Source organism: Diadema antillarum, unplaced genomic scaffold (genome assembly GCF_040938485.1).
Source record: "Diadema antillarum isolate AM-2024a unplaced genomic scaffold, OU_Dant_1.0 scf00000087, whole genome shotgun sequence".
Classification (NCBI taxonomy): Eukaryota; Metazoa; Echinodermata; class Echinoidea; order Diadematoida; family Diadematidae; genus Diadema; species Diadema antillarum.
The window spans coordinates 2,196,306-2,216,351 of NW_027270976.1; the positions used below are offsets into that span (position 1 = coordinate 2,196,306).

At 39.0% G+C, this 20,046-nt stretch overlaps 1 protein-coding gene across 2 annotated transcripts in view; it reads right to left on the reverse strand.

Moving 5' to 3' along the window:
- Positions 1-332: 332 nt before the first annotated feature.
- LOC139718064 (hypoxia-inducible factor 1-alpha-like) overlaps positions 333-20,046 on the reverse strand; it is a 43,226-nt gene continuing 23,512 nt past the window's right edge. The window contains exons 8-15 of one of the 2 annotated variants that reach the window (XM_071629558.1): positions 12,866-13,014; positions 12,549-12,617; positions 11,286-11,446; positions 10,635-10,742; positions 9,486-9,640; positions 7,981-8,579; positions 7,676-7,815; positions 333-7,073 (exon numbers count right to left, since the gene is read on the reverse strand). In XM_071629558.1, the coding sequence (XP_071485659.1) occupies positions 6,804-7,073; positions 7,676-7,815; positions 7,981-8,579; positions 9,486-9,640; positions 10,635-10,742; positions 11,286-11,446; positions 12,549-12,617; positions 12,866-13,014 (1,651 nt within the window). In that variant the 3' untranslated portion in view covers positions 333-6,803. The remainder of the gene's footprint in view (positions 7,074-7,675; positions 7,816-7,980; positions 8,580-9,485; positions 9,641-10,634; positions 10,743-11,285; positions 11,447-12,548; positions 12,618-12,865; positions 13,015-20,046) is intronic. The other variant, XM_071629559.1, reaches the window with a different exon arrangement.

Genomic DNA, 20,046 nt, shown 5'->3' on the forward strand with positions numbered 1-20,046 from the left:
CACCCACTACATGTACAAGCAAGATATCACATTTCATTCAAGTGCTTTCCTAACAAAATCCTATCATATGCATTATACTGTAAAAGTGGAAATTAGTTGATGTCTTGAATCCACGGAATTAAAAACACACAAAACTCTTCTTACCCGGTCAAGCGCGAAAAATTAGTCACACAAAAATGTCCACTTTTACAGTACATCACAGTCTGTAGCAAACACACAGCTTCCCCGACAAATCAAACACAATCAACAATTACAATTACATCAATTGAACAGTTTTTCCACAGTCGTCTATTCAAGTTGATAAAAGAACATACAGATCACAAATGGCAACATTTTTTTTTTTTTTTTTTGCATTTATTCCATGGGATCAACATTAAAGCACCAAGCACATAGAACTGTGTATGGGTTAAAAGGGCTGAAGCAGCAATAACACTTGAATCAATATGCAATCAATCAATATGTATTATTTTTTACCATTTGTGCATGGTGGAAATCAATTATAGCCACTTCTACAGGAGTCCAACTACATTCCCAGTTCATGAGTTGTTACATCTGCTCCTCTCATGACAACAAAAACAAAAAATATTAATATTAATATTAATAATTTACAAAAAAATAATAAAAAAGAATAACTTCCTCCTCTATGTTCTTTCTCAACATTGTTGAAAAATCCAACAGTCTTGAACTATCAAACTATTTGACCATTCACAGTGAGACTCACTCTCTTCAGTGATAAAAGCAAACAAACTTGAAAGAAAAAAAAAATCAACTGCACAACAATAAAACAACAGGAAATGCTACCTTGCCACTCAAAACTTTTACAACAATCATCAAAATGAGCAACTAGTTTGTGAAGTTACGTCCATGAGATCTTTAAAAAGCAGGTATAGTATTGGCTGAGGCATGGGGCTAGGTCCATGGTTGAGGTGAGGATTCAGTGTTTAACTTTCTTGAGAGATATAGTATTTAGAAACCACTTGGTGGAATGTTAAGGAGCTTGTGATTTTAAGAGGAATTCAAAGTTTATTTGATGAAAATCGGTTTTGAAATGGTTGAGATATCCAAAAAACAAAGTCAAGAAAGCAATTGTGATAAAAGGTGGGTCCGATCTTTTATTAGGATCACTTTGTTTTGGATATCTCCGCCATTTTAAAACCAATTTTCATCAAATAAACTTTGCATTCCTTAGAATTACATGCTCTTTCATATTTCATAAAAGATTTCTCATTAACTCGCACAAAAAGAGTCAAAAACCTGAAGCCTCATCTCAACCAAAACCATACCATCCTTTTAAGAGGTGGTCTAAAGAAAATTAAAGTTGAACTGATGATATGGAATAATGGCATGATTAATTCACAACTTCATTATCTTGGGGGGAAGCAGACTGCCTCTTGATGTTTGCAGTATTTGATGCAATGGCCCATGATATACAAGTCAGAAGAAGCGGTGGAAGGGAACTCTATTTAACTCCATTTCAAACTTTCACTACCAGCACATCATGCTGATATCCATTTCGATACAAAAATAGACAAGTGTATCTATACCAGAATAAGGCCATGCAAATAATGATAAAAATATAGTAATTGGTGTCGTGATAGTCCTTTCACCAGTCACCAGAGTTTAATGTTCTTGTATTTATGCTCATGGCATTGCTCCTATATTTCAAAAGTTGTCATATACCATTGGAAACATTCAGTAATCATTACATTTTTTTTTCTCTCTCTCTCTTTCTTATTTTCTTTTCCTTAAAGGGCAACATTTTCAATACTAATCAAATTCACATGACACAAATAAATGACATACATTTGACATACATGTATGTCTGAAATAAACACTTTTCCCCAGAGGAACTTATGTTTGTTAATTCCATGGCACATATTAAAACCTAGACTACTACTAAGATACAGTCATACATCTTGTACATAACATACCAGAGTAAGAGTGTAAGCCTTCTGTTTTAGTGTCTATTTCTTGTTTTAATTCAAAACTGGAAACAAAAGGAATTTGTGTATAATTTCACTGTATCAAAACAAGTCTTTGTTAAAATAATGGATTATACTGATGTCATTTAATCAGTTCATCTCAAAAAGTTGCACTCCAGAGGTAGGAGTTTCTAAACCTCTGTACCTTCTCTCTCTCTCTCTCTCTCTCTCTGTGCACAATAAAAAGGAATCAAGAGTACATGTAAAAAATAATGCCTCCGGCACCCTTCGGGTGGAGGCATAAAAAACAGAAGAAGTAATGTAGTAATGTAGAGCTTTCTAGAATGCCCACAGACCACAAAATTTTTTTTTCTAACCCTGTACTAAAATGCAATATCAAATCAATGCAACATTGCATCAAAATGTTGAATTTTCTCCTACAATCTGTCAATAAGAGGTTTTATTTTCATGATTTCTACAATAATGATAATAATAATAATAAAAAAAAAGACTGATAGAAATCAATGCAACCCCCTCACATAAAGATGATAATAACTTCCACCAAATTCTAAGAATTTGTTACCAGAACTTGCTCTTTGTCTACAAGAACATCACACAAAATATTGACAGTATGCAGTTAAACTGGAGAATACCTGGTATATACATCCCGTACATACAATGTTTTACAGGAGTTTCCCAGACAATTATGACAACCTAACTTGGGACTGGTAAACCAGGATATACAGTAGGCAATGGAGCTTGTGCTTACCAGGTACTCAACGTTCAGAAGGGTGTGCATTTAATATTTACACTGTCATTCTAACACTCGAACATTAGACAAAGACACAGCTTAATCTACGCCATTTTCCACATTCTAGAGTTGAAGGTTGGCACTGTTTGCAAACTGAAGAAACAACACCCAGAAATAAAGATATGAAGGTAACAAAACATTTTTTTTTTTCATGATTGACAAGGAAGTCAAATGTACACACACGCTACTCCAAAACTAACAACACAGCAACAACTTCAGTTACTTTCTCATAAACATCTGTGCTTAAAACGCAAATCTTTCCTACTATATGTATAGTCCCATAAGCATGATACAGAAAGCTGTTTACAGCACATTGATTTCATATAGCAGATATAATATTTTTTTCCTTTGCATTGATTCCCACCACAACCATTTTATTTCAGATACGAAAGCACTAAAAATACATCCTAATCACTTGAGATACCTATGCTACCACACACACTACTTTTACAGTGATATAGATTACATCCAATTGGATACACATCTGCAAGATAGCTACAGACAGCTACTTTATGTGATTTTTAAACTTGACAAAATCATTGTTGGAATAGAGCATAAACTGTATGTCAGAGAATTAAACATTTTTGTCCCCTTTCTCTGTGTTGGCACTCATTTGTGGCGAGGGACTAGGGCAGATTTCAGAAATCAAGGCATAAAAACACATTCACAGTGTAAGTACTTGGCAAGATATTTTATATTTAACTGGCATCACATTGCAGACTTGGGACAAGACAGCTGCATGACTTGACAGCATAAAAATTGAGTTGGACAAGAAGATCAAGGAGGATTTGGCACTGGTTTGTGGCACACTGCTGGGAATACCTCAATAGCAATGACGGTATTGATTACATGTTTCACGTACGCACTGGACTGAAGACTATAAACTACAGCTGTCATTTGCCAGTGAAATGTTAGTGTTATGGTTTATTACGGAGCACAAAGCAGACAAAGATAATTCTTCCTCCTAAAATTTTACTCTTCCTGCAACACTATCCAAATTTTAATATCAGAGAGGAGTCCAACATCTTTAAGGAGGTGCAGAGTACTATTCAGTTATAATGCATTATCAAAGCAGAGATATACCAAACAGCATAAGGGGCAAAATGTGTTACTAGCTTAGGCACTGTGCAAGTGTACACATCATAGCACATGAATTCATGAGATTGAAGCTATTGTATAAGCAAAGTACATCTTGAAAAAAAAAAAAGAGCAACCTGCACAATTTTGGAAAAATTCTGTGATTCTACAGCAGATTAATGAAAGCATATGTCAGTTTTACAATTATGCATATTCATACGAGATTGTGAGAATGCCCTTCTCGGCAAGAGGTTGATTTTGTGCCATGGAGGGAGGTGGGGGAAAAAGGAAGTTGAGTTTTTGTGACCTGCAACTTGAATTCCTAGTTTCAGACATGTCAATGAGTTTGAAAATCTTGCTGCAAATCTCAACAGTCATCTGGAGCACAAGCAAAACTGCATATGGCATATTACACTGAAAGTACAGCTCAAAGGGGGAGGAGCAGCATAATAGGCATTCTACAAAGTACCCAACATCTTGTCAACTTCAAGACTTCTAAATACAATGATATAGTGAGTACCATGCTAATATACCCACTATAGTACTATAGAGGGTATTCAAGTGTTCAGTAATTTCACATTAACACCTACAATGATCAAACACCAGGGCAAAGTGCCAGTTCTCTGGTCATCACAGCAATTTGCATTGGATATGGCACCTCAAAACCTTTCTGTACATGTGAAGGATTATACCTCGTGCTGTTGTTGTTCTTTCCACGTACAATGCAATTTTACGCTCTGATTATGCATTTAGTAAATATACAGTGATTAAAGTGCATAAATAGCCAGAAAGAAAAGCTGTAGGTAATGTCCTACATGCAGACGAGGAAATACTTGCAAATTGTACATCCGTTTAATTAGTTTTGAGCATCGACGGGGGTAGTAAAGGGCTCCTAGAATTAGTGCAAGTCTCTTCCTCCACAAAGATACACAGACAGGGATGCAGCTCTAAGTAGGTTCCATATGCAATTGAAACAAAATATACTGAAGCAATATCTCCACCCATACAACAAGATTCACTATCAGTCAGGATACTACATTCTCAGTATGCAACATGGTGCACATGTACAACGAAACTGTTCACAAACAAAGAGACTTGATTCAGCACAGAAACTCCTCCCCATCTCAACTCAACTCTCCTTGCTGTGATCCACTTTTTCTTCAGACCTTGGCAAAGCACATTCTGCTAACCATTTTCTCTCCACTGCATGATTCACACATACCCAATGCCATGAATCAACAAAAAGAAAAAAAGAATCAGTATTACATGGATCCTACATCTGTTTCCTCTCTACACAACACAATCCTCTTCAGTGCAACAGTACAGTTGACACCACACTGGAATCACTCTATAAGATGCATATCTTTTCTTCTTAGTTTCATCTCTCAAAATCCCACACAACAATGCCTCCATCTTTCTCAATAAATCTGAACATTGTGCTCTTTCATATCTTACAGGAGTTGACAGAACTCCTGGGCCATTATATCAGCAACCATTAATGTTTCCTACGATCATTACTAGTAATTGATACAATTGCCTACAAAGCATTTACTGTACATTAGACTGCTTCTACATGCTATCACATTGAGTGATTCTAAGATTAGAAGTACACCAAAGAAAAGAATATATACAGAACAAAACAAATACAATCACCACAGAATTTAAAGAGAGAAGCAAACTTAAAAAGTAAGTCATTACAAAAGATGAAAACAAAATATGCATTGTAACAGCTAGAAGCATCTGCCTCCAATACATGGGGTGCAGCATCATGTACAAATTTATGGCTTCCTGCAAGTAAAGTTTGAGAGAAGTCCCCCCTTTTCGGTAGGGTTCAAGGCACCCAAGACAAAAGTGATTTAACCTTGCACCCTACTATCTTCACACTCTGGATTTCTTCATTTTTTCATGTTTGCTCTGGAATCCATAGACAACTTCCTTGACTACTGCTAAAAACTTAGCTAACTTAGTATACACCTTTGACATCATCAAAAACCATCTCAAACAAATTTATATACAAGAATAAAGCTTTATATATTCATTTGTCACTTTTCTCTTCAGGGACACACACAACATATCTTACATCATATTAAATATATTTCATCATATCAAATGCTTTGTTTTGTCTTTTTTGTTCTCAAGAAAATACTTACTTTAATTGACTATATACAGCACATAAAGGATTGAATCCCAAAATAAAAGCATTCATTTATTATCTGTGATCACAGCCTAGGAAAACTGAAAAACTAAGTTTTTTTTAATAAATACAATTACTTACAGATGAATGATCATTGACATGTGGGAGATATGAGACACATTTTGTGCTTCATTCCAAATTTGTCATGAGAAAAGTTCGTATCAATCCATGCAACTATCCAAAGCCTAATTCACATTGTATCTCTACAGTACAAACATGTATTGGAATACTTGAAGGTCTTACCCTAACAGTGGTAGGTCAAATTCATCTACTGCTAGCATGCGACTGAACTCACCTATACTTTCACAATGAGTTTCTTTTGGTCATGCGATTGACATGATTGAGCATTATCAGAAAGTATTATCTGCTATGTTATCAGAACTACATTGTAATTATCTGTGTCCAGTAACACTATATTGATTCGGAGGCAAAAACCTTTGCTTTGCTGATATATTTACATGATCATAATCATCCAACATGACAGTACACTATCACATTTGTAAACACACACACAAACAACACACACACACACACACACACACCAACACACCCACACACAGGTAAGAATCAATACCCTTGTAAAAATACTATTTTACATACAGTACAGACTGAAGGTGCACTGCCAACCCTATAGCCAATACTTTTTCAAGGAATTATAAACACTTATACTTCTGCATCTTTGTACGGTAACTTTGCAGTGACAATGATAAACTTGAGCTCAGGAGAGGCCAGAGTTGGCTACATACCACCACTGCTCTTTTCTTCTATTCTCTTTCACTGTTGATGTGGTCACCATTGGTCAGTAGGTGGCCATAGTTGGGTCCAGTGCTTGTAGGAGAGCCTCGCCTTGGAGCAGACCATAGGTGTTTTGCAGCGGAGCATTGACCTCTGCATCCATGTTGTTGATGAGTGGCAGAGCAGCATCCAGGGACAAGCCGTCCCTGCCCAGGAGCTGGGTGATGCTACGTTTGCGCTGCATCCCACTTTGCTGGTCACTTCCCTCAGCAGTGGCTGGTGGCTGTGAAGTCTGGAAGCTGGTATTGCCGCTGTTGGTGTTGGTAGCAATAACCTGACAATATTCACAACACAAAGGTAGAGGTTCAGCTTACAACCCACAGACGGAAAATTGACTATTTCACCTTTGACCTTTTAACCGATACCTAAGTTGTGAACGGCTTGGTCAAAATGAGACTATGAACAAAGCCTGTTAAAATGAGTTCCAATACTTAAATCACTGAATCCAGTGAAACTTCGGATACTGACCATTACTTGGATATGCATCTCCCCCCCCCCCCACACACACACACACACACACACAGCCTACTCCATCAATCACCCTCATAAAGTTTTGATGGAAATCATACAAACGTTTGCTTTAATTTTTGCCAAGACATCACAGGGCATTCTAGGATGCATGGCTAAAACATGCCTACCACAACAGCCCACTACCCTTGGTGTGCATGAACTATGGTTAAGAAGACAGTACACCATCAATTATGGAAATAATTCTTACTTCCTTTTGCGAATACATCAAACATATGAAAGAACTTTGACAAGACACACAACAAAACAAACCACAAACAAATATCCATCCGTAATCACCAAACATGCTTGATGTTTATCAAGGGTTGACACACAGTGTTTCCAGTAGGACTGAAAAGTCTGACTCACCTTCTGTGCCATTTGCTGGAGGTACTGAGAATGGATGAATGGGTTCACATCTTCCTTGTCCACCCGCTGTAACAAGGCAGTCAAGAGATCCATACTGCTCCCACCACCCTGTGTGCGTGTGTCTCGGTAAGCATCATTCACTGTCACAGAAAACAGAGCAAAATGTCCTAAGTAGTTGTACTTTATTCCACCACAGTTCTACCAATGTAAGAAATCGGAAAAACTAGATAAAATATCTACTTCCATTCCATAAATTATGATATTTTTCTCTTGGCATGGGTGATATCTCAGATTTGAGCATGTACCTGCGAAGTATTTGTTCTTCTCCAGCTCTGGTTCTTTCTTGACAGCTATCATCCGCTCTGCCTCTATACCAGTCTTCATCTTCGGTATCAGCATCACACCATCTCGACAGGCCAGCTTACGTCTCGGCAGATAGTCCCCACAGTCTGGGGGTTCCTGCTTTCTCTTCAGGGGTGGGGAGAGCAGTGCTGGCTGGCACCCTTGGAGTGGAGGGGACATCATTGGGGGATTGATCAGCATGTTTTGGTGCGGGATGACCAGTCCCAAGGCCTGTGTGGGAGGGGCTGGAGATGGGTTGGGTGAGGCAAAGAGCTGGTGTTCCGAGGAGTGACTACAGGGTGACATGAGGCTAGGGTTGTGGGGTGACATGAGGGGGGACTGAAGGAGAGGCGGCTGGGGTGTGGGCGGGGCTGAGTTAGGGAAGCAGAGGCTGGGCATACTGCCACTCAGACTGCTGCATCTGGTCATTGGAGTGGGTGGAGAACTGCCCTCCATGCCAGGGGTCAGTGAGGGGCTGAAGGGAGAAGTCCCACAGCTGCTGGCCTGGCTTGGAGACAAATAGTCCACTGCGGAGCTGGCAGGTGAGTTCATGGTCTTATCACTGCCAACAGAACATAAGAAAAATGTAATCACATATTCAAAGCAATGCTTGCTTTTATTGCAATTATAAGTATTAAGTAAAACACTGTTCCACTATTAAGGAGATTGAATGTGACACACAATGCCATACTTCTCCACTGTCCTTCCCAGTGTGATGATGACCATCAATTACCTAACTTGTCTCAGAAATGATGCAAAATGTCAGACAAAAACCCACTTCTAGTTCTTCAAATAGTTATGTCAACATCAAAAAGAAAAATCCAATCAAATATCTGTCTCCAAAACTATTTCAACAAGGGAACATGTATACCATAATCAGGGTTCAACATCAGTGGTGGCCAGGGGCAACTAAAAACTGATATGGGGCCACCTGACTTCCAAAATGGCTATCTTTTGGTGGCCCAATTGGGCAGTTAAAATGATCATGAATTTTTACATTCCTTTCATTTTGGGCCACATTTCTTTTTCTGGCCACAAGAGAAAAAAGTTGGTGTCAAGCCCTGCGATAATGATCAACATAAAATTAGCATTCCTCTGTCTACACTGCTAGTGAAATGCAAATGATGTTGAAATGTTTGAATGATATTAAGAAGGTAAACAATATACATTCTGATCTGATATGGACTTTTACACCTGCTTACATAACTTTATTTGTGGAAGTGTTTTACACTTAAGACATGATGATGAACATGTCCTGAGACTTAACGAACACTGCTACATCCTTGTTGAAGTACTCTACACCCTACCAGACGCTGCTCATCTCATACTTATCAAGACTTACATGGCAGGGCCAAAAGGGTCCTTTCATACTTATCAAGACTTACATGGCAGTGCCAAAAGGGTCCTTTCATACTTATCAAGACTTACATGGCAATGCCAAAAGGGTCCTCTCTTTCTTAAGACTTACATGGCAGTACCAAACGGGTCCACAGGCATCCAAGTGTCACTGGTCAAGTCATCCATCTCACCCAGCAGAGAGTCACATGACAGGTCAAAGTCCTCTCCCATCGGAATGTATGGCGCCCTCATTGCCAGCTCATCTGGGGTCATCTGCTGTGTGACCTGTAACATTCAGAATAAAGAAACCAAACAAACAAAATAACACATATCAATCAAAAGAGATTTACATTTATACATGATGCTATCAAGCCCTTTGAATGAGAGTGATATCAAATAGTATGAAACATTACACAGGGATATTCAGTATAGTTTGCTATTCAAATTTGACATTTTCATATAATGACTTGGTAACAGATGTTTTTTGGGTTTACTGAAGTCTGATTATTGCCACCTACCTGGTAATGGCTACTGTTCCCTAATTACAACGTCTGATGCACATATCATGTGCTTCACTAGTCACACAGGGACCACATAAATGAACACTACAGGCTTGCGTAGCGCATCAGACTGCACATTCATATTTCTGGTCCTGACTCTCAGTAAAGCAATACTATCTTAAAGCCACCTAAACACTTCCACAATTCTAAGACATGACACTTTTTATTAAAATATTTTGTCATGCATGTGCAAAGTATGAGAGTAGTGAATATGTTAAAAGGGCATTCCAGACAATTTTCCTAATTTCACATCATGTAGTACATAAATCGACAGCTCCATGTATAGATTTGTGGAATGTATTGTGGTCCTTGAGCAGTGAAACCAATAAACTGAAAATTGTAAACAAATTACACTGAACAGTGTTGATGACATCAGGGCCTCATATATTTCAGAAATGTAGCAGTGTAATTCCATTAGAATACCACTTGCTCAACAAGTTCAACTGTGAAGAATCTATGCATGCCTTCTTCTTTTGTTCTGCTTCCTTGAGCCCCAACTCATGCACTCTTATGGTAAAGCTGCTATGTCATCATCCTTGTTCATTGCAATTTGTTACAAATTTTGAAAACATTCTCATTCCTCATCACAATCACTATAAATTCTGAAACTCTGTACTCAGTTTAACTAATTTATAGTTGTTCAATTGTTCAAATGTCAAAGTCTAAAAATCATCCAGAGGTCCCCTTTAATCTAAAGCTGGGAAGATATAACTTCTCACCAGCTCAGTGTTCTTGTCCTTCTCCCTTGCCATGGTGCCTCTATTCCCATCCATCATGAGTGGATCATTGTTGGTACACATGAAGCTGTTTTTCATCACACTCGGGTCCTAGGACAGCCACATGAAAGGACACCAACAAAGACATCAATGTCAAGTTCAACCCAATCACTTTACTTCCAGACGGTAAATCTACTCTAATTACAGTTAGGTGGTGGTCCCTGTGTGTGTTCTTTGAGGTACAGATGGACAAAGTTGTTCTATTCTCTCAGGTACACCATGGATGTGATAAATGAGTTCGAATTGACTTATCTCGGATCATTCAATATTCACCTCTCTTTCAAGAATTTGTATCACATTCAAGTTTATTTCACTTGAGAAGCAAATGTTTGATATTTCACCGCTGACTACAGCCAATTCTATCCATAACTGAATGTACTTCAATATAAGCTTTAAAATATATGTGGACGTTCTGCACCTTTTCAAAGCAAGCCGTCCATGAAATCAACTGACATAAATGGAAGTTACCAAAATATATATAACGATCGTTTACTTTCTTCTCAATCACAACTTTTTTCTGAACAAATTAGTGAGTTAGGACTCTCATCTATCTTTCTGCAGACTTGAGACATGAGCCTGCTGCTGGGTTAGTACCTGTGCAGGAATGGCAGGTTCCACCTGGACATTGTTCTGCTGGTAGGTTTTCTCCTCTTCCTGATCAGGCAGGGGGGCAAAGGGGTCAAAGGGCACGAAGGAGTCAGAGTCGCCAATCCCCTTGAAGTCGCACAGTTCCATCCTCTGGGAGTCATTGGGATCTAGCACGGAACCAGATACAATGTGGAGTTTACAGTTTCTATTTACAATAAGGAACCCAGATGCTTTCTCTAGGTTGCATACAATAAGCTAATTAAGTGTCATTTACTCATCATACAATACATGCATGATACAGCTGTACACTGAAATTTGTTTCTCATCTGTCGACACAAAACTGCACGCAGCATGTTCACAGAAAAGGGAAATCTACTTTGAAGCGTAGTTTCACTTTCTATGAATCAATGCCATACGCTCTTAGCACTGACTGACACAGTGTTGAATTGATTTTGAGCACACAGACACTGAACTCAAAACAAATTATAGCTAAACCAGTTTGAAGAAAAGAATATCTGCATACAATGTGTGAACAGAGGAAAATTATCTGGGAGTGTAATGTTTACTAGCACACACAAGCTGATCTCTCTGTATGTAATCTGACAGTAAAATAACACACTACACTGACTGTCACTTCTGTATTGTTCAATTACATACATGTATACAATCAATTTCATTCCATGAAGCCTTAAAGGGGGTATTCACTGGTCATTATATTTTTCTGGGTATCGCTTGTTTGTATGACACTTTCTTTTGTTCAAATGGTAATAATAATAATATGAAAAATTTATATAGCGCTTATGACTAAAATGTTTCTAAGTGCTTTACAATTAACAAGCGAAACAAACATAAATCAACTATGAGTACACAATCATCGATACTGTTCTTCAAATAGGTGGGTCTTGAGTTTCTCCTTGAAAATATCAGTGGAGGGAGAGTACTGGATATGAGTGGGGAGGTTGCTCCAGAGAAGGGGGGGGGGGGGGGCACAAATGGAGAAAGTAGGATCACTGTAACAGTTGCGGGTGTGAGGGCCAAGTGTAAGCTGTGCTCCACATGATGATCTGAGATTCATACATGTAGCCATCATGATTTCTATAAAAAAAAATGTTATACATAAAATGGAAGAACATTTTACAGACTGCCACCTGGCCACTGATAGTGCAAGTAAAGTAAAAATCTACATATATCTTCTCAATGGGATAGATAAGCTACAGATATACATACTCACAAGGATCAAATGGATCTGCTTTACCATAAAGAACTTACCAAGTTCAATCATGACATCTCCTGCTGTCGGTGCCAGGTAAGCCAACTTTTCTTCCACTGCTTGAGATGCTGCAAATATGCACAGAGATTGAGCAATAGGTTTTTAACAGATCATTGCATACACAAATCAGGTTTACAGTAGGAATGTCATTTCAGGATTAGAGTCTTCATATGAAAATGGATATATTTTTGGAATATTGCTTACAAACATTCTACTTAGAAAGACTACTCGTCATTCTGAAATCTGAAAAATGCTGTTTGTGATATCACAGAGGGACTTGAAGACTTGTGGTATTACACGCTTAATAAACACTTACAGCAGTTGCATCCAGCCAGGTAGAGAGGGAAGTCATTGTTGATGTGAGGTGGGCGTGGCACAAAGATCTTCTCTTCAGTCATCTCCACATCCTTGATCTCCTGGTCTTGCTGGTCAACTGACAGCACCTCTCCCTTGGCCTCCACGCCACTGGACAGAATGAGAACAGATTGAGAGGACACTTATCAGCTGCATTCAAGTCAACATGAAACTTTGACCTCTCTGCTCTATATAGTTCTATCTCATGACACAGCATCTTAGCATGCATGCCAAAAAGGGAGTATGAATCCCACATTTATAGAAAATTCTTGGTTTTGAGGGCATGAATTCACATTTAACAGCTAAGAAAGTTACATGCACACACTCAGTTTAAGTTTTTGCAATCTTATATGAGTCTTCCTTAAATGTCTGTGAAGAAGATGTGAAAACTATGTATTGAAATTGAAAAACCAGCCATACACTTGTGTGACCAAACATGAACATGTTTAAAGTGCATCTTGTGAAATGTAAAGATAGTAGATGTACAGAATATAATCATGTCGTACAGGGATGTGGGTGGTTATACCATATACTTAGCATCCTGCAATGATACCAAGTACAAACATACAGTTACATATATGAGTGTCTCCAGAGTTCGAATGTCCTTGGAGAGAAAAAGGGAGGAGAGATCAATAATGTGTTATTATTGTATCCCATATACATTTTAAGGTCAGCCACAACCACTTTCCTCCCAACATCTGTAAAAGGAAAGCTGGCTGTGGCTGCTGGCAGAACCTTACCCCGTTCAAAGAAAACAGTTCCCTGGAAATCATGCAACACTCCCTGGGGAAGCGCATTCATGTTCACATTCCATGTCCTGGTAATGTTTGTGTTTCAAGGTGAAAACCAATCTTTGCAAGGTAGGCAAACTGACTGGCGCTCACATGATTTGCTTCAACACACAGCAGCGCTATATGATAGCATGTATGGATTAGGTTATTCACCCGATTCCAATGTGAACCTGGTGATTCTTGTGTAGGAGACTATGGAAATTTCAGAATCTCATGGGTTAACTTCACACACCTATTTCCTTTGACATCAAACACTGTAAATGTCCAGTTTGAAAAGATTTAACTAATCTATTCAAATACTTCAAAATCTTTCTGACAACTTAACATCTCCACCACACTCTAACATCCAATAAAACAAAATGGGGACACAAGGAAACTGTAAGTGATGTTGGTTTATACAATGTATAAATTCTAGTAGTGTATCTAAATTATGAAAATATTTTTATTAGTGCAACTGTGAGATATCTATTTTACAATTAAAATGTCTGGTTCATGAAAGAGATGCAATTCAAACAGAAACAACCCAATGTACTACTGCAACACATGTACAAATCATTTAAAATTGTGTTTCTAGTCAAGCTACAAATTTTGTATTATTGATTTTCTCTGCTTCAGCATAGCATCTCATGTCACCAGAAGAGGGAAATATGATTCAAACGATATTGAGCTTTCACAGGTATCACTTCACTGTTCCAACTGTTTTTCATTCATTTTCTTTTTAATCTACCAAGGACAAACAACAAGTGTTTGGATATGACAAAAATGTAGGCCTAGTGGTTGTAGATTTTGTTTTATCTCAAATGATATAAAATAATGAATATGTCAATTTTGAAAGCAGGAAAACACTTCAGAGAAATAACCCAGTCAATACGAATAAACACACATAGTAGCACGGCTGAACTTTGTTCATTTTGAGTCCACTGTGTATATTTAACATTCATGTAGAATACACAACACATCAAACTCCTCCCTCTTCAATGGATGGCCATATTTGAATTTGAGGAACAGTATGTCCTTCAGTCAATATGGGTTGATATTGACCTGTGAAGCATTAGGGCGAGGGCTGACGAAGTGCACAATACCAAAAAGTATTCTGCAAATCTAACTCACAAATATTTACTTTGAAAAAAAAAAATACAGTGAACAAACATTTTAGTAAAAATGCGAGAATACAGATATGAATGAAAGCTTGAACTCCTTGAATGGTAGTCCTCTACTTTCCACCTTCATATGAATAAAGCCTGTACACAGCTTAAAGGCTTGAATTCAGTGGGTTTAGTATGAGCAGGTTATAAATGTCTTGATTCATACTAAGGATATGTCTACCACTGCAAACTACTATGGGCAATCTAACCATGGTTGTCTACAAGTAAATGAGGCAAACCCACCAACTCCACAAGCTTGTGTGTGGGGGAAAAAGAATATAGTTAAATATTCTCTGATGGCATACAAGGAAATGATAGATACATGAATTTGGCATGCATTTTTTATCCCTCAACATTATAATTCACTTTCCTTCGTGCCCTGCCAAATCTGATAGGCATCCGATGAGCATCTGACCATTTCATTTTCATTAGTGGGAAGCTGAGATCAAATTTATCACAGAGCAGTAATGAAAACTGCATGGACAACCCACTGGTGAAAAATGAGATCCATGGAAGGAACAATGACTCATATGTCAGAGGTCTGACAGTAACATACCATGTGAAAAACAAGGCAGTCATTACTTATCACAGTTCCTGTGAATAACAGTGGACCCTTTGCTTTCTTTGTTTTTTCTTGGGGTGGGGTGGGGGATCACATACTCTGGTTCCCTGTTAGTAGTCTGTTGTGATGAGTGATGGTTTGGGGGCTGGTGAATTAATGTATGCACAGATATTCTGAGAAATCATCATTTATAACACTTCTGCCTACGAGATGAACAGTGACCACACGGGATCAACTTTGGATGATCTTTATTTTGATCTATAAAATATACTTTCTTATTTCATCTTATACCGTAGTTCATTGAACGATTGCCACAAATCTTCTATTCCCACACTTCTTGCTTTATCAGGGCATATCCTGTATTAGGAAATTGACGTCAGAAGTTGTCACCATAACAGAATCATAAAACTTCTCCAAAAGCTAACAGCCATTCATCTAATTGCAATCATCCATATTGCAAATAGCAGTAGCGTGTGTGAATGTCGCAAACTTAATGACAGCAAAATCAATCAAATAACCTGCATCTGGGAGCTAAGACACAGCAGTATACAGATATACCGGTAGTTCTCTCATCACTTTTCCTATACACCGATGTCACTGCACTTTCTCTCTGTTCAAGCCTTTGATACAAAAGCTGAACTCTGAGAGAAAAAGATCAGTTTGATGATATCACTGCTTCAGACAGGACAAGAGGGAGAGGCTAGGCTCCTCAAGGAGTTCTGCTCCAGATACCAAATTCTCTTGATACCCTCATCATCCTCCTCTTCAATCTCACAGACCTTCAAGAATAAACTTGAGCCTCACTGAAAGAAATACATGCTCCTCTCTCTATTATGGAGCTAGTGATAACAGTCACAAATTCTCGGCCAAACATCTCTTTGATGAATGAGCTGCTGCAAGAAGTATGAGTTCAACACTCAACATACTATTGCGCTTTTAGAAAGTACACGAGGTAAAGTTGGGAGTAGTCTCATGTCAGACTTCAACTTGATGGCATCAAGCCTTTGCATTTTGAATGATGCTCTTTTTCTACTCAGCCAAGCCAAATCATGTCAAGACATACAAATTGCAAGCATTCTCCCTTTATAACTTTCCTTTTATTATAGAAGACACTTTTGAGGGATCAAAGTAACAATCTGTTCGTTTGTTTGTTTGTTTTTTAAGATAAAAGCTATCAGACACTGCATACTGTAAAGTGAATATTTTTGTGCATTCCTGCACCAGGAAACTAGCACAAAAACAAAAGTTCATATTTTCTGCTTGTTATAAATCTATTATCATTGTACATCTCGAGAGGCTCAAGCTCGCAGCTTTGAGGCCATTTTTGCAAAATCTCTCACTCTATTTGATTTTCTCCTGCTCTGTGTGTCTAATAACATTTAAGCTGTATTTTCTCCAGCTTAAAATTCTCGCTATCGCCAATGACGTAAAAAGGACCCGGATGTTGATTTAAGCGTCATTTACGGTGCATTATGGGATAGTCCGGTAGCAAAGTCACTTCCGTTCGTACGCGCGTGATACGTGACTAATGCGATTTACACACACAACCGACTGTATTCTACGTGTACTTCCGGTTTTCTCGACTTGAATTACAGCTTTAATATGATTTGAAATTTCTCCATTCTTAAGAAATTGCTGTTACTACAACCATTGGTTGTTGCTGCGAAGCTGCCATGTGTTGTTCGCACGACAATAAATGAAAAAAATCTGCAGAAATAGGACCCTTACTGGCATGCGAGACGTGACGTGGCAGCGTGGGTGAAGTTTGCGGGTGACTCCACAGCGCAGTACGTGCACGCGCGACTTATTAGTAGTAGTAGTAGAGACCTAGTACAGTGCCTACGTACATTGTACGTACGTGTACTTACTTGGAAGAAATTGCTTTGGAGACAGGATAAGTTCGAGATCACTGTTCGTTCCCGATTGTGTTCGCGACATTTCGACAGAGAACAAATAAAGAAAAAAGATGGGCATTCCATGACGATATACTGTATATCCAGGTGGGTGAATATTTTCCAGCATATTTTCATCGTATGCAGAAATGACTGATCTGTGATGTACGCCGTACCGGTATGTGTTAGCTTATGCGCTGCGTGCAGTGAGTGGTGCATGCTATTGCTAGCAAGAAAGGCCGGCCGCCGGCGGCGGGGACTACAGTGTACGAGTATGCATGACAGGCCTGGCCACTCGCTGGCTCGGGCAGTACAGCGGCCTACTGTACTAGTATCCGTGGTCGGCGCTGCGCTATAGGTAAGGTACATGTACGCGCACGCTAGCGTTGTGCAAATTATGCCCCGCGCCGGAAGTGCCCTTGCTACCAAGTGAACTAAATCTTGACGAGAAAGCCACATCCGGGTACTTTTTACGTCATTGGCGATAGCGAGAATTGAGCTCTCCTCCCACGAATTATACTTTGTTATGTTAAAAAATGAGGCCGAGTTGGCACCTAAAAGCAACTACAACGCTAGAGCTTCCAGGGCTCTGAGTCGACCCTGGAACCTGGCCACAAGGGATATCATAATGATATATGCACAATACTGTGCACATGTTCACATGATCACGGTCTGCAGTTTGCTAGGGGGTCCAGGCAGAAGAATCTCCCGTTTAGGAGATGCTTAGAGTTGGAGATTCTGTATCTTTGATCTCAAGGTAGGTGTAAGGGTATAACTGATTATGTAATTTGAAATTTTCTTCACGTTGGCTAGTCCTGTAGCGTGAACAAATTTGCTGTCATAATGTGGACCGGATACTCTTCCTGTATTATACACTGTACTGCAAGAGCTTTTAACCGATATGGCAGTGGTGAGCCGTTTGAACTGCTTAACCATCCGCGAAATAAAAAAACACACTAAATTCATCTTACCCAGCCAAGCGCAACAAATTACTTGCGCGAATATTCACGCTTTTGCAGTACTTGCTCCTGCATTCCCATAGAATGTGGTAACACTGGATTATCTGCAGTATAGTCAAGTATGATTCTACCAAGTTCTCAGTGTCAATGCCTTCTTTCAAAGTTAGGCACAATGGAAAAGTACAAACAATTGGCACAGGCCCTCTAGCATATTACAGCTTGCTGATGCATCAGACAGAGCTGAAAGAGAATATGCACTCAGCAGGATCTCCAGGAAACACCCTTTCACCTTGCCTTCACCTGGTGCAGATATCTGGGTCACCAGGCAACAAAAACCTGATACACGATAGTCAACTAGAAATTAGAAAGACCTTGTTGATGAGCCATTTCATCTTAAAGTCTGCAGGACTTTACCATCACTGAAGCTTACCAAGGAATATGTGACGAACCAAATACTTCCAAACGTCAGTTTTAACATCTTTCAATACCCTCCTTTCCCCATCCATCCCTAACATACAGAGTAAAGAGGCATTGTGATCACATTACAAGGAAGTGCAAGCAAAAAAACATAAATTAAGAATTGCATTAATTCTTCGAAAGCAATAATCATGCAGGAAATATCACTGCACACTCCCTTCATGACAGCACTGTACATAAATTCTGCTTTTAATCCTGACCACAGTCGCTTGTGAATCAGAATGACTTCCAACACTAGTCATTATTTGATTGGTATCCACTATTTACCAAAGGGACAGCATCCATAATGAATTCAGGTGAAGCCTTCCCATACGTACATCTTTTTTCCCCTTTGCAGTTAGCAATGGTTCAAATAAGTGAATTTTAAACCATTCAAACAAAACAGTTGTAAAGATAGATATCATCCAGTTTCATTCAATCCGACCTGCTTTTATGTTAACAAGCTCCCTACAATGTTTAGAACATTCTTTCACTGCAGTGTAAAGAAATAATTAATGCACTGTCTAGTGTCCATGACACAGCTAAAGGGGATTATCTCACTAGGCTTGAAACTAGTTCGTGACTAGTTCGCGACTCCAGATTTTGCTAGTTGCAGAGATGTCTCTGCAACGTCTCCTGAAAATTACAGAGTCTCCGAGGAGTTGCAAGAAATTTAAACATGTTCGATTTTTCGCGAAGTCTCCGCGACGTTTCCATCAGTTGCGAAGATGTCACGGAGACTAATTATATCCACCACTGCTGAGACGCCTCCGCGATGTCTCCGCGATGTCTCAGAGACATCTCAGAGATGTCGCCGAGACCTGCTTGAGACCAGAAAAACTGGTGAGAGGTCGCGAAGATGTCTCCATGACTCTATTTGACGCTGTTTGACCTACTTTAGAAACCACGTGACCATCTGCATGCTGACATCCTGCCTAGATCAAGTCAGGTGATCCTGCAATGGCTCCATCATATTTGAAATTTTTTGACACCTGCCATAACTCGTCTCAGAGACGTCTCCTTGGCGAGATCGCAAGCCATTTTTATGTTGGAGACGTCTCCGCGACTGCAGCGACTGATAAGTTGGAGATGTCGTGGAGACGTCTCCGTTGGTGAGATACTAGCTTTATTACAACTCTGTGTCTCAAGTTGTCATTCTCATTTGACCTTTATCTGCTAATGGGCAGAGAGTAGGCCGAACTGTGAACTAGCTTACTGCAAGTGACTTTTTCTTTCTTATGACAGATAGAACTGTTTGGACATAAAACACTGTGCTAGTGACTTTCAACAGTCAAACCAATAGTAAAGTTCTGGTCAATTCAGCATATTGACACACAC